The sequence below is a fragment of the Pelodiscus sinensis genome, unplaced genomic scaffold (genome assembly GCF_049634645.1).
Source record: "Pelodiscus sinensis isolate JC-2024 unplaced genomic scaffold, ASM4963464v1 ctg90, whole genome shotgun sequence".
In the NCBI taxonomy this organism is placed as follows: Eukaryota; Metazoa; Chordata; order Testudines; family Trionychidae; genus Pelodiscus; species Pelodiscus sinensis.
Window position 1 is genome coordinate 1 of NW_027465894.1, and position 14405 is coordinate 14405.

Sequence of the window (14405 nt, forward strand, 5' to 3'; positions counted from 1 at the left end):
GAGAGGGTGGCGCACAGGAAGCAATGCTGCAGCCCCCCCCGTGTCCTACTCCAGGTACAGTCACAGCACCTGGTATGAGAGGCAGGAGAACCCCAACCCCATCCAGTGACCGGGGAAGCCAGAGCAGGAGTGTAGAGCATGGGGGCAGCAGAGCCAGGAGACCGGGCTGCTGTAGTTGTGTGGGATGTGACCATGTTCCCACCAATCTTTTCCATTGACCTGTGGATTTTTCCATCTATGTGCAGAATACATTTTATTTTGTGCACCAAGGCACGTGTGGATGTGCACCACCACTAGAAACTCAAACCGACCTGCGGGTGCTCCGCCAATCAGTTAGGCAGCTGCAGAAGCTCCCGGTGTCCCCTGAAAACTGGATGAGATGTGGGTGCAAAACAGGAGGTGTTAACTGCTGCCAGCTTTAGGAAGGGAGTGGGGACTAGTGGCTAGAGCAGAGCCTGCTGAAAGCCAGACTCCTGGGTTCTGTCCCCAGCTCTGTCGCAATCTGTGACACCTCAGAGGGGTCACTTCCCCTCCCTGTATCCAATGGGAGCGGAAGTTTGACTGTAACGCACCCTGAGATCCTAATTCCCAACCCCTGTGGCAAGATCACTGCTGGGAACCCACCAGCCCCGCCCCCTGCCGCCAGGAAGAGCCAAGCTTTGTAATCCACAAATATTAATTTAATGGTTTAAAAACATTAAATTATCCCCCAACATTTCCTCCAAAGCACAATAAATAGATTCTGGTTTAATCTCTGTTTAAAAAAACAAACCCCGCTCTGTACACAGCACAGACCCCCAATTCATTCCGGGGAGAGGCTGCTGCAGGAAGAATCAAGCTCAAACGTTTGCAACGCAAAGACAATTCTGTTTCGAACAGGCGGGCGCTGGGGGGGGGGGGGGGGATGTGCTTGCCCAGCCCCGAGGGGCCTGGCCGAGAAGGGGAACCACCAGCCATGGAACCCCACGCTCCGGCTGGGGGACCGCAGAGTCTTTAGGGCCACCTGGACCAAGGCCTTGAGGGGGGGCAGAGGGGACAAACTATCTCGGAGCCATGGGGGGATCCCAGCAGCTGGCCAGCGCTAGGCACAGGTCTGCCCCATAGCCCTGCTCAAAGGCAGCTCCAGGGGGTGCCAAACACCTGCTGGGCTCTAGCCCTCTGCCCCTCCGCATCAGCTCCTTTAACCCTTTGCATGCCTCCCCCTCGGGTTCAGTGCAAACCAGATAATCACGCAGTAACGCTGTACATGGGGGGGGGGGGTCGGGGGAGACCGGAGAGCCCTGTGCACTGAGCTCTCTCCACGGGGACCCACACAATCCCCCGCCCCCGGTGCTTTGCACTGAAGTGGGGGGGGGGGGCTGGGAAGGTCACCGTGCCCTCCCACCACAGACAGGCATCCCCACATGGCAGGGAGCCCCCCATGCAGGGATCCAAATTCAATCACAGGCAGCTGTTTTCCCCAGCCCCCCTTCCACAGCGCAGAACCCAGGAGGGAGGGCGAGGCACCCACAGCAAAGAGCATGGGGGGGAGGAGACCCCCACCAGGGACCATCCCTGCGGGGAGAAAAGCACCCACAAAAATATAAATAGAAACAACAGTGAAAGTTAAAGACGAACTCTGAGGTAGGTGGGGGCGGGGAGCTGCCTTTACGGGGGCTGGGGAGGGGCAGGCAAGTCCCACTGGGACTGTTACCAGGGGAGGGTGAGGTATGTCCCAGGAACAGCCAGCCGCCCCCCCAGGGCAGGGGCTACGCCGGGGGCAGAGAGTGCTGCTCCAAGATGGCCCCAATGTGCGAGAGGCCCAGGTGACGGGCCAGCTCCAGGGGGGTGCGCCCCTCGACGTCCCGCTGCCGCAGGTCGGACTCGGGCGCCAGGTACCGCACCACCTCCGCGTGCCCCTCCCGGACGGCCACGTGGATGGGCAGCGCCCCTGCCCCGTCAGACACGTTGACGTCGGCCCCGTACTCCACCAGCACCCGCAGGGTGTCCAGAAAGCCGGTGCGAGCGGCATCGTGGGCAGGAGCCCGGCCCGCCTCGTCCTGGATGTTGGGGCTGGCGCCCTGTTTCAGCAGCTCTTGGGCCACAAAGGTGTTGCCAAACATCATCACCTGGCGGGAGGAGAAAGGGAGTCACACGCCGCCGGTGGGGGGATTTGAACCCAGGACCAACCCCACCCAGAAGGGGAGTCACCACGCCGCCGGTGGGGGGATTTGAAACCCAGGACCAACCCCACCCAGAAGGGGAGTCACATGCCACCGGTGGGGGGATTTGAACCCAGGGCCAACCCCACCCAGAAGGGGAGTCACATGCCACCGGTGGGGGGATTTGAACCCAGGACCAACCCACCCAGAAGGGGAGTCACACACCGCCGGTGGGGGGATTTGAACCCAGGGCCAACCCCACCCAGAAGGGGAGTCACACACCGCCGGTGGGGGGATTTGAACCCAGGACCAACCCCACCCAGAAGGGGAGTCACACGCCGCCGGTGGGGGGATTTGAACCCAGGGCCAACCCCACCCAGAAGGGGAGTCACACGCCGCCGGTGGGGGGATTTGAACCCAGGGCCAACCCCACCCAGAAGGGGAGTCACACGCCGCCGGTGGGGGGGATTTGAACCCAGGACCAACCCCACCCAGAAGGGGAGTCACACGCCGCCGGTGGGGGGATTTGAACCCAGGGCCAACCCCACCCAGAAGGGGAGTCACACGCCGCCGGTGGGGGGGATTTGAACCCAGGGCCAACCCCACCCAGAAGGGGAGTCACACGCCGCCGGTGGGGGGATTTGAACCCAGGACCAACCCCACCCAGAAGGGGAGTCACACGCCACCGGTGGGGGGATTTGAACCCCAGGGCAAACCCCACCCAGAAGGGGAGTCACACGCCGCCGGTGGGGGGGATTTGAACCCAGGACCAACCCCACCCAGATGGGGCGCTGAGGATCCCAACCCGGAGCCCTCAGCTTGCTCTAGCCGGAGGCTGGCAGGGACCCTCCACCCCACAGACACTGAGGCCGGCCAAGTGTCAGGCCGGGCAGCTGCCGCCCTGTTTGGTCTGCGCCCACCCAGCTGTTACAAACATCTGCCCTTGTCCGGGAGACGCGACGGGTCCGTGTAAACAGGGCGGGGCCGACGGGGCGCCCGGCACGGGAGGGACACAGGCTGGGACCCCGGGCTCCCCAGCACAAAGGAGGGGGGCTCCCCGTTACCCCCCAACTGCCCTTCCCCCCGCGGGCGGGAGGGGGAGGCAGGGCCCGGTGGGAGCTGCGGGTCCCCCCGCACCCCGGCGCGAGGTGGGCAGCGGCCGGCCCGGACCCCCCACCTGCAGCGCCGTCTTGCCGAAGCGGTTGTGCGAGTCGGATGAACCAGCTCCTGGTGCAGCAGGCGACGGACCTCGGCCAGGTCCCCCCGGGCGGCGGCTCCGCTCAGCCGGTCCCCGGCGCTGATCTCGTCCCCCAGCAACATCGCCGGGCCGGCCCTGGGGGCGCAGGGGGGTCAGCGCGCCCGGGACCCCCTCTTCGCACCGCCCCCCGCCCCTTCCCCGGGGCCCCCGCACCGCCCCCCGCCCCTTCCCCGGGGCTCCCGCACCGCCCCCCCGCCCTTCCCCGGGGCTCCCCCCGCACCTCGGCCCGCGCCCGGGACCCCCTCTTCGCACCGCGCCCGCCCCTTCCCCGGGGCTCCCCCCGCACCTCGGCCCGCCCCTTCCCCGGGGCTCCCCCCGCACCTCGGCCCGCCCCTTCCCCGGGGCTCCCCCCCGCACCGCCCCCCCCGCCCCTTCCCCGGGGCTCCCCCCGCACCTCGGCCCGCCCCTTCCCCGGGGCTCCCCCCGCACCTCGGCCCGCACCGCCAAGCACCTTCCCCGGGCTCCCCGCCGCCCCCACCCCCCTGCACCTTCCCCCCCCCCTGCACCTTCCCTGCGCTCCCCCGCCCGGCCCCTCACCCTGCAGCGGGGCGCCTGCGGCCAAGGAGCGCAGCCGCGGGCGGGGCGGGGGGGGGCTGGTGCCGGGGGGGGGCGGGTCCCGCGCTCGGCTCCGCCCACGTGACCGCCCCCGTGTTTGTTTTCTCTCCCAGCTCCGGGTTCGATACAATGTAGCCGAGCCAGAGCCTTGGCCACACCCCCTCTCCCCGGACTGACCAATCAGAGCCCGGCTCCGGGCAAGCTCTTGGAGCCTCCCGCTTCCTGATTGGCCGCACGAAGGCGCACGGCGGGCGGGACTCCCTGATTCAAACGCAGCTTCGGGCGGGAAGGAGGCGGTGGCTCCGCAGTGACCGGGACCCTCCCCCGCCCCTCCCCCCGGCCCGGGACCCCCGCCCCGCCCCCGCCCTCTACCCAGTGACATTCCCCCGCCCCTCCCGCCGGGGCCAGGCCTGCCCCCGCCCTCTGGCCCAGTGACCCCCAGCAGGACCCCCCCTCCTGCCCCTGACCCCCGGCCCAGTGACCCCCCCCAGCAGGACCCCCCCCCCCTCCTGCCCCCGCCCTCTGGCCCAGTGACCCCCCAGCAGGACCCCCCCCTCCTGCCCCCTGACCCCCGGCCCAGTGACCCCCAGCAGGAACCCCCCCCTCCTGCCCCCCGCCCTCTGGCCCAGTGACCCCCCAGCAGGACCCCCCCCTCCTGCCCCCGCCCTCTGGTCCAGTGACTCCCCCCAGCAGGACCCCCCCCCTCCTGCCCCCCGCCCTCTGGCCCAGTGACCCCCCCAGCAGGAACCCCCCCTCCTGCCCCCGCCCTCTGGCCCAGTGACCCCCCAGCAGGAACCCCCCCTCCTGCCCCCCCGCCCTCTGGCCCAGTGACCCCCCAGCAGGAACCCCCCTCCTGCCCCCCGCCCTCTGGCCCAGTGACCCCCCCAGCAGGAACCCCCCCTCCTGCCCCCCGCCCTCTGGCCCAGTGACCCCCCAGCAGGAACCCCCCTCCTGCCCCCGACCTCTGGTCCAGTGACTCCCCCCAGCAGGACCCCCCCCTCCTGCCCCCGACCTCTGGTCCAGTGACTCCCCCCAGCAGGACCCCCCCCCCTCCTGCCCCCGCCCTCTGGCCCAGTGACCCCCCAGCAGGAACCCCCCCTCCTGCCCCCTGAACTCTGGTCCAGTGACACCCCCCAGCAGGACCCCCCCCTCCTGCCCCCCGCCCTCTGGTCCAGTGACCCCCAGCAGGACCCCCCCCTCCTGCCCCCCGACCTCTGGTCCAGTGACCCCCCCCAGCAGGACCCCCCCCCTCCTGCCCCCTGACCTCTGGCCAGTGACCCCCCCCAGCAGGACCCCCCCCTCCTGCCCCCGACCTCTGGCCCAGTGACCCCCCCCCAGCAGGACCCCCCCCTCCTGCCCCCGACCTCTGGCCCAGTGACCCCCCAGCAGGACCCCCCCCTCCTGCCCCCTGACCTCTGGCCCAGTGACCCCCCCCAGCAGGAACCCCCCCTCCTGCCCCCGACCTCTGGCCCAGTGACCCCCCAGCAGGACCCCCCCCTCCTGCCCCCTGACCTCTGGCCCAGTGACCCCCCCAGCAGGAACCCCCCCCTCCTGCCCCCACCCTCTGGCCCAGTGACCCCCCCAGCAGGAACCCCCCCTCCTGCCCCCTGACCTCTGGTCCAGTGAACCCCCCCCTCCTGCTCCCTGACCTTCTGGCCCAGTGACCCCCCCAGCAGGAACCCCCCTCCTGCCCCCTGACCTCTGGCCCAGTGACCCCCCCAGCAGGAACCCCCCCCCCGGCTCCTGCCCCTCCCCCTATGGCCAGGCCCTGCCCCCTGACCCAGTGACCCCCCTCAGCAGAACCCCCTCTCTCCTGCCCACCCCCATGGCCACCCCCACCCAGCCTCTGCTCCAATGGCCCCTCCCCACCAGAGCCCTCCTTTCCACCACCCCCCCAACCTCTGTCCCAGAGACCCCTCCCTTCTGTCCCTCCCCCAATAGCCAGGCCATCTGGACCTCTGTCCCAGTGACATTCCCCCCCAGAAACCCTCCCTGCCTCTCCCCCCCAGCCAGGCACACCCCTGACCTCTGTCCCAGTAACCCCCCCTCCACAAGAGCCCTGACTGTCCCCCCCACCTCTGTCCCAATGACCCCCCAGCAGGACTCCCCCTCTTCCTGTCCCTTCTCCTATGGCCAAGCCCACCTGGCCCAGTGACCCCCCCTTTTCTGTCCCTCATCCCATGGCCCAGCCCCCTGCCCTTCCACCTGTGTCCCAGTGAACCCCAGGCACACGCCCCATGACCATCCCTTCCTGCATAACCCCCCTGTAGCTACAGGGGAGGGCGGACCCACTGACCAGGAGCAGAGGGACAGCATGGGGCAGGCTGCCTGCTCTGCCCCCAGGATGGTCGAACAGGGCAGGGGAAGTGGACCTACCCCAAGGGAGGGTGGGGGCCCAGCCCCCTGTGCTCTAGCCAGCTCGCTGCATGACTAGCTCAGGGCAATACGCAGACCTTGGGCCTAGGCCATGCGGGCACCAGCCAGCACCACTGCTGCCCCCACCCCCGCCCCCACAAGGGGCTGGCCCTGAGCACAGGGCCATTGCTAACCAGGGCTCCCTCTCCTCTGCACCCGCTGAGCCAGGAGATGGGGCAGCAGGCCCGGGAGGAGGCCCGGGGGGGCTTGGACCCGGCCCCCAGTTACTCTTCCCTGCGAGCAACGGCTGGGCCCAGGCAGGGGAACGGAGCTGGACAGAGCTCCCTGGCCCTGCCCCAGCTGGGCACAGCAGGGTGAGTCCGAGGGAGCCCCCTGGCAGGGTCCACGAGAGGCAGGACGGGCCGAGGCAGCAGACAGGGCCCTCTCTCGCCCACACCAGCTTGAGAGGAAGGGCCTGGCCCCAGCCCAGGTACCAGCAGAGCCCCTCCTTGCTCCCATCAGCCCTGCCCCCCCCCGTGGCAGCTGCCACTAAACCATCCTACGAGCCACACGAGGTTTGTTTTCTCTTTATAAGCGACCGACAAGGCCCCGCCGGGGGCAGCGGGCCAGAGGTCCCGGGGGCCGGAGGAAAACACACACACAATTCTGAGGGGCACAGGCCGCTCACGTCGGGCCAGGGCCTCCAGCCTCCTTCGGGGGGGCAGCGGGACCCCTCACGCCGCAGCTGGCGCCTACTGGGTCCGGAGCTGGTAATCTGGAAGGAGGGAAGGGAGACGTGCGTAGGAAACGGGATCGCCCGGGCCGAGTGGCTCACACCAGCACCTTGTGCAACCCGGACCCGTGACCCTTCCAGCTGAGCCGGAATCCGCCCCCTTCGGTGGCCCCATGGCCAGGGCCCCGCTGAGAGGGGAGAGCCCAGGGGAGCTACCCCAGCCAACCCCCCCCTCACCCCAGGCGGTCCCTGAGTGACTCACCCCCACTCTGGGTGATGTACCTCACCCAGGGCAGTGCCTGGTACCCACTCTTCTCGATAATCTTCATGTAGCGCACCTGGCAGGGGAGGAAGACAAGGCAGGTGGCGATGGGGGGGGGGGGGATCTTCCACCCCTAGCATGCCATTCCTCCAACCTCCCTGCAGCTCAGAGCTGTGACCCGCCCCCCCTCCAGCCTCAGCCACCCAGAGAGCTCAGGGGCACGTTGCAGACATCCTACCCTCCCGGCTATGAGGGGAAACTGAGGCATGGGCTTGCCCCAAGGAGCTGGGACAGAGCCCAGCCCTGGCCTCCCTGCGTCTCAAACCCACCCCCAGAGTTGCTGTGTTTCCCTTACCCCTCCCCCCCCAGACTCTGCATCAGGCTCTCAGACCAGCCCTGGCTACAGAGGGAGCTGCGGTTCCGGGGGGCTCCCCCGTCCGGGCCCAGTCGCCCACAGAGCAGCTGCTGCATCCCCAGCCGGAGCGAGCCAGAGCGGCTTAGGGCAGGGGACAGTTCAGGGCCACTGGATCCCATCCCCCAGCAGCTCAGCCCCACGGAGGGGCCAGGGCGGAGGGAGAGGGACACTGCAGCTTGGACTGGAGCGGGGGTGGGGGCGGGGGAATCTCCTCTCCCCACACCCAAGTGAGGAACTGGCTGCCCCCCCACGTCATTGGCATAGGAAAGGGGCTAGCCCTGCTCCCAAGGTTTCTCTAGCCCCTTCCCTCCTGGCCCCGCTCCCCCAGTCAGCCCCCCCCAGTCCCTGCCCCCCCCCACCTAGTTCTCACCTCCCCACCCCCACTCTCCTTACCTGAATTCCGAGACAGTGAAGTAGGGGATCTCAAGCGGACAGCTATGGGCGGCCGCCCCTCCACCTCCTCCTTCTCCACGCTGGCAGCCCAAAGTGAGCCCGCATCAGGAACTCCTTCCCCCCCTGCAGAGATGGGCATGGCCCACATGGGGAAACTGAGGCTGCTGATTACCACCAGGTGAACAGGCACCCACCCGGGGGACTGATTCAGCTGGGGCAGGCAGCAGGGAAAAGACTCACTCAAGGTTACTTAGCAAAACAAGGGCAGAGCCGGGGCGGGGGGGGGGGGGGGTGAGAACCCCAGGAGTCCTGGCACCCAGTTCTCCCTGCTCTAACCACTAGCCACCACTTCCCCTCCCACAGCCAGGAAAAGAACCCGGAGTCCTGGCACCCAGCTCCTGCGCTACCCACTAGATCCCACTCCCTTCCCTGAGCCAGGAAGAGAACCCAGAATCACAGAACCTGCCCCCCTCTGGAAGCCCTTGATGGCGCAGGTGGGAGGGACGCTCACCGGGAAACGACTTGATGCTCCAGACGACCACGTTCTTCTCCGGCATGTACTTGGCGCTGCCCACGCTGGTCTTGAACTTGGGGGAGTCGGCGTCGCTGGGGACGGGCACCGCGATCTCCACCCCGTTGGCCACCGACTGCTTCTTGAACTGGCCCTTTGCCTTCCAGAGCGGGGGGGACAACACGCGGCATCAGGGGCTGCCCCGTGAACTGAGCCACCCCTCCCCCACTTCACCAGGAAGGCAGCCGAGTTAATTGGTGGGGCTCGTTATCAGCCAGGGCCCTGGAGCAGGGGTGGGGGGAGGTCTTGTCTCCGCACCTGTCCCAGCCACGCACGGTCACCCTCCTAGACCCCAGGAGGGAGGAGGGCATGTGAGCCCGACATTCCAGACGGGGAAACCAAGGCACGAACCAACGTCAGCATTAGCGCTGGGGGACCTAGCATGGGGGCTGCCCACCCAGCCCGGAGGCTCACCTTGACCATGATCTCCACACGGCTGTGGGAGAACTTCTCGATGACAGACTCGATCCAGATGAGGGGCTTCACCTGCCCGCAGGGAGAGAGAACTGAGTCAGGCGCCCCCCTGCCCCAGCTGCTGCCTCGGAGGGAGCAGAGGGGTCGCTCCGGGTCCCGCAGCCAGTCCTAGGGAGAGCCAGGGGCAGAACCCAGAAGTCCTGGCTCCCAGCCCCCCTGCTGTAACCCCTCACCCCCTTCCCTCCAGTGCCGTGCCAGGCCCCGCCCACCTGCGTGTTGAGCCGGTAGGACATGAGTTCGAAGTCGCCGTCGGGCGGGATGAAGAGATGGTGCGGTCGTTGTCGAAGCGCGAGAGCCGCACGCACTGGTGGAATTTCACGTCCTCCAGCTCCACCGACTTGTTCTTGCCCCCTGGAACACCGAGCGGAGGGGGAGCTGGCGGGAGGGCGGAGAAAGGCCGGGGGAGGGGGGAGCTTGCAGATATTAAAGCTCTACTGCTCTATAAGCAGCTGAAAACCAAGACGCTGTTTATTGTAGACCTACAATAACTCGAGGGAGCTCTGCTATAGTGTGGGAGAGGTGCAGACAGGGGCCCTGCCCCACCCCATGGCGAGACCCGCCCCTCGTGGGTGCTCTGCCCCAGCCGGGAGGGGGCGCCCTGGTACTCACGCCCCGTCAGCTCGAAGAGCATGCGGTCGTTGAGCCCAGACGCAGCTCGGGCATGCCGGAGAGAAAGACCTTGAGCTTGATGGTGCCCACGATCTCGCTCAGCAGGACGCTGCCGTTGGTGTTCACCTGGGGGGGCAGCGGGGGGCAGGGTCAATGAGGGCCCCTTCCCCCATGCTGGCCAGGCACAGGCTCAGCAGGGGCGTGGGGGGGGGGGGATTGGCTCCAGCTGGGGCATCTGCAGCCCCCGGCTCTGCTCACCAGCAGGTTCACGGACTCGATGACGTCGATGAAGACCTCGTTCTTCTTGTACTTGATGCCCTCGGAGCGCCAGGAGACGGCGTTGGTGACGGTGGGGGGCACCTGGGACTTGCCCGTCTCCAGCTTGTTGCCTTGCTGGGTGATGTACCTGGGGGCGAGGCCCGGTCAGAAGCGCCCGCCTCCGCCCCAGGACACGGCCCCCGTTGCAGGGAGCCCTGGGGACCCGGCCGGAAACGCGTCGCCCTGCGTTCGCATCCCTCTCCGGAGCGGCCTCGTGCGCCTGGTTCTCACTGGCCGTTTCCCGGCCCCGCCCGGCCCCCGCGGAGCTACTCACTCTTGCAGGATTTTGCTGTCGGTCGTCTGGGGGAACCCGAAATCCATCAGCTCGTCCAGCAGCTCGTAGACGATGACGAAGTTGTCTCGGATGCTCTCCTCCTCCAGCTCCTTAAAGTACTCGGAGAAGACCTGGGAGCGGGGCAGGGGCGCTTCAGACACCCCTCGTGCGCCCCCCCCCAGGCCCCATAGGATCCTCCCCCCACGTCTGAGAACAGCGCTTGGCCCAGCTCGGTCGGCTGGGCAGGGCCAGGCTGGGAGCTCCATTCTGGGGCCATGTGGAGCTGCAGGATCATTGGGTCTCCCTGCAGCGGGGCCCCGGCTAGGCCCCGAGACAGGCGGGAACGTGACACGGAGGCTGCATCCCCCTCCTGCCCCAGCCCCCAGCAGAAAGCCCCCCCCGCGCCACTCACCTCCACCACCTTGTAGAGGAAGGAGTAGACCAGCGAGGCGTTGGCGTTCTTCATGGTGGTGGCCACCACTGCGGGCGGGTTAAGGAAGGGGGGTAACCACCAGGGAGCAGGCACACGTTCCGCCCACGTGCCCCCGCCCCATCCCTGGAGGGATTCCTGCCCAGGGGAGAGGGGCTGGGCGGAGCCTCTGGCACCAGGAGAGCTTGGGAAGGCAGAGGGGCCCTGATCCAGCTGGCGGGAAGGTGAGGGGGCGGGCTCCGATCCAGGGGGAAGGGGGCGGCCGGCCAGCAGGATACGGTACAGGTTGCTGTGCTTGATCCAGAGGAAGTGGACTTTGCCGTGAGTCAGCAGCGGCGTCAGGACCCCCTCCTCTTCCCTCTGCATCAGCAGCGGCATGAAGTAGTCGATCTCCGCCATGCTCACGTCGCCCTTGTAATTCCGGCTGATCAGCGGCTGCGGCACAGAGAGGCTGGGGGCGTGCGGAGACAGGCCCTGGGGGACCCCCTCCCTGCACCCCGCAGGACAGCGCCCACCCTGCCCCCCTAGGAAGCCCCCTCCCTGCACTCCACAGGGCAGCACCTGCCCTGCCACCCTGGGGAACCCCCTAACCCCTCCCTGCACCCCGCAGGACAGGGCCCGCCCTGGGGAACCTCCTAACCCTCCCTGCACCCCGCAGGACAGCGCCCGGCCCTGCCCCCCTAGAAAACCCCCTCCCTGCACTCCACAGGGCAGCACCTGCCCTGCCACCCTGGGGAACCCCCTAACCTCTCCCTGCACCCCGCAGGACAGGGCCCGCCCTGGGGAACCTCCTAACCCCTCCCTGCACCCCACAGGACAGCACCCGCCCTGCCCCCCTAGGAAACCCCCTCCCTGCACCCCGCAGGACAGCACCCGCCCTGCCCCCCTAGGAAATCCCCTCCCTGCACCCCGCAGGACAGCACCCGCCCTGCCCCCCTAGGAAATCCCCTCCCTGCACCCCGCAGGACAGCACCCGCCCTGCCCCCCTAGGAAACCCCCTCCCTGCACCCCACAGGACAGGGCCCGCCCTGGGGAACCTACTAACCCCCTCTGCACCCCGCAGGACAGCACCCGCCCTGGGGAACCTCCTAACCCCTCCCTGCACCCCACAGGACAGCACCCGCCCTGCCCCACACAGGGCCCCCTCTCCACTGCGAGGTTTCACCCTGTTCCAACGCAGGCCGAGAACTCTGGGCCTTTCATTCACAACCCACAGCCTGGCTCGGGGGGGGGGGGGGGGGGGGGGGGGGCTGCTCTGGCCTGACTGCCCTTCCGGAGCCCAGGCAAGCGGGCTCAGACGGGGCCTTCCAGAGGCAGCTGAAGCCCCCCCCCCCCCCCCGGTCTCTTCTGCCCTTCACAACAGGCTGCTCCCGGCCGCCCATTTGCTGGGGGGGGGGGGGGGGGGCGGGAGCCAGGACTCCGAGGATCTCCCCGCAGCTCTGGGAGGGGAGTGGGGTCTAGTGGGTAGAGCGGGCGGGGGCCGGGCGCCAGGACTCCTGGGTTCTCCCCCTGCTGGGGGGGGGGGGGCTGTTGCTGGTCGGAGCCGGCCGGGGCTCACCTTGCCCTTGAGGTCCAGCACAAAGACGGCGGAGGCGGACATGCTCCCGGCCTGCGCCCCGGGCCGGCTCCGGGCTGCCGCTTCCTCCTTCCTGGCTCCCCGCAGAGCCACCTGGGCCAGGTGAGCGGCTGCGCCCGCAGGTGAGCGGGGCCCTTAAAGGGGAAGTGACACGCGTCCGCCGACGGGAAGGGGGGGGGCAGGACAGACGGGGCCCGTCTGGGGCGGCATCTGCGGGGGGTCCTGGCCACTCTCCTGCCAGCGTGGGGGAGCCGAGCCCCGGTCTGGGGGAGCAGGGGGACGCGGTCCGGGGGGCTGTGGAAGGCGCCTCTGCCTGGGCCTGGCCTGCCAGGAATCCCCCAGCCAGCCCCACGCCGGGCGCCCTCGCCGGCCAGGACAATGGGGGGCTGTGCTGGGCAGGGCCGGAGTCCAGCCTCCTCTGCTCTGGGCTATGCGCTGCCTCGGGGCTCCGGGCATCAAAGGCTGCTTGTTGCGGAGCCCGAGGGCCGTGGGAGCCGGGCGCCGGGGAAGGCAGGTGGCTGCTGGGCCATGGAGCCGAGTCTCGCAGGACCGGCGTCAGGGCCACAGATAGCCCAAGGCCAGCGGGGGAAACAGGCCCGGGAGGGATGCGGCTGCCCGGGATCACCCAGCAGGGCCAGGACCAGAACCCAGCCCCCTCCCCCCGCTAGGCCACACTGTCTCTGGTGCGGTGCAGCATGTGCTCCCTGGGCCTTCCCCCACCGCAGCTCTTGGCCTGCCCCCCCCAACCACCCGGCCAGCGACCTCAGAAGAGAGACTGGCTCGCTGCCCCCGGACGGGGCGCTGCATGGCGGGGTGGGGGGTCACCGGGGATGCGGTGCCATTGCTAGGTACTGGGTGCTCCCTGCTGCACCAGGCACCCCCCCCCCCGACAACCTGCCCTGCCTGCCTAGGCACTGGGAGGCAGCCGGATGCGGGGGCAGGATTCCATGGCGACCCCCCCACTCCTGCGCGTGTCTGGCGGCCCCACCACGCCCCGGGGCAAACTCTGAGCTTTGTGCCTCCCCTCCCTGGGCCCCCACCCAATGGGGTAACCCCAGTATTGGCCCAGGTTCCCTTGTGGCTGAGCTGTCTTGGGGGCTAGTGGGTGCCCCCCAAGCTGCCAGCAGGGGCCTCGCTCACCCTTTCCAAGGCCCCTCCTGAGGGCTGGGAAAGGAACAGCAGGGGCGAGTTTCCCCAGAAAGGCAGTAGGGGGCGCTGGTGCCCCCTTTCAGGGAACTTGGTCCCATGGCTGAGCTTTGCTTGGCCTGCCCCTCCCCGGGGCCCTGGCTGCTTTGGGGGAGTCCAGTGCTGCGGGGGGTTGGGGTGCAAGGACCAGCCCGGGGCCTGGCAGCACAGAGCGGAAAAGAGGCAGGAGGAAGGATGGGCTGGGAGCCAAGGTGCTGGGGTTGGACCCAGGAGATCTAGGGTCAGCCCCTAGCTCTGCCCCAGACTCTCCTGTGGGACCTTGGGCCTGTCCCTGCATCTCCCCTCCCCCCACTGTCAAACAGGGAGAATGATCCTGCTGTTTGCGCATCTGTCTGGACTATTTAGTTTGGAAGTAGGGACTGATTGTCTGCGCCGCGCCCGGCTCGACGGGCCCTGATCTCGGCCGGAGTCTGGGGGCGCCCGGCTCGACGGGCCCTGATCTCGGCCGGAGTCTGGGGGCGCCCGGCCCGACGGGCCCTGATCTCGGCCGGGGTCTGGGGCGCCCGGCTCGACGGGTCCTGATCTCGGCCGGAGTCTGGGGGCGCCCGGCCCGACGGGCCCTGATCTCGGCCGGGGTCTGGGGCGCCCGGCTCGACGGGCCCTGATCTCGGCCGGGGTCTGGGGCGCCCGGCCTGACGGGTCCTGATCTCGGCCGGGGTCTGGGGGCGCCCGGGTCTGGGGGCGCCCGGCCCAACGGGCCCTGATCTCGGGGGGGTCTGGGGCGCCCGGCCCAACGGGCCCTGATCTCGGCCGGGGTCTGGGGCGCCCGGCCCGACGGGCCCTGATCTCGGCCGGGGTCTGGGGCGCCCGGCCCGACGGGTCCTGATCTCGGCCG

The 14405-nt window shown here is 68.9% G+C and overlaps 2 protein-coding genes across 2 annotated transcripts; both read right to left on the reverse strand.

The window, feature by feature from the left end:
* Window positions 1–643: 643 nt before the first annotated feature.
* CDKN2D (cyclin dependent kinase inhibitor 2D) lies at window positions 644–3556 on the reverse strand. The gene is given in 3 exon segments (XM_075916123.1): window positions 644–2108; window positions 3319–3353; window positions 3356–3556. Coding segments are annotated over 3 exon segments (501 nt in total). The 5' UTR covers window positions 3462–3556; the 3' UTR covers window positions 644–1748.
* Window positions 3557–6880: 3324 nt separating this feature from the next.
* Window positions 6881–12503, reverse strand: AP1M2 (adaptor related protein complex 1 subunit mu 2). The gene is given in 16 exon segments (XM_075916155.1): window positions 6881–7084; window positions 7305–7388; window positions 8120–8146; window positions 8149–8193; window positions 8196–8236; window positions 8626–8783; window positions 9098–9169; window positions 9367–9422; window positions 9425–9508; window positions 9767–9805; window positions 9808–9892; window positions 10025–10172; window positions 10359–10489; window positions 10771–10838; window positions 11067–11223; window positions 12347–12503. Coding segments are annotated over 16 exon segments (1260 nt in total). The 5' UTR covers window positions 12389–12503; the 3' UTR covers window positions 6881–7061.
* Window positions 12504–14405: the final 1902 nt, after the last annotated feature.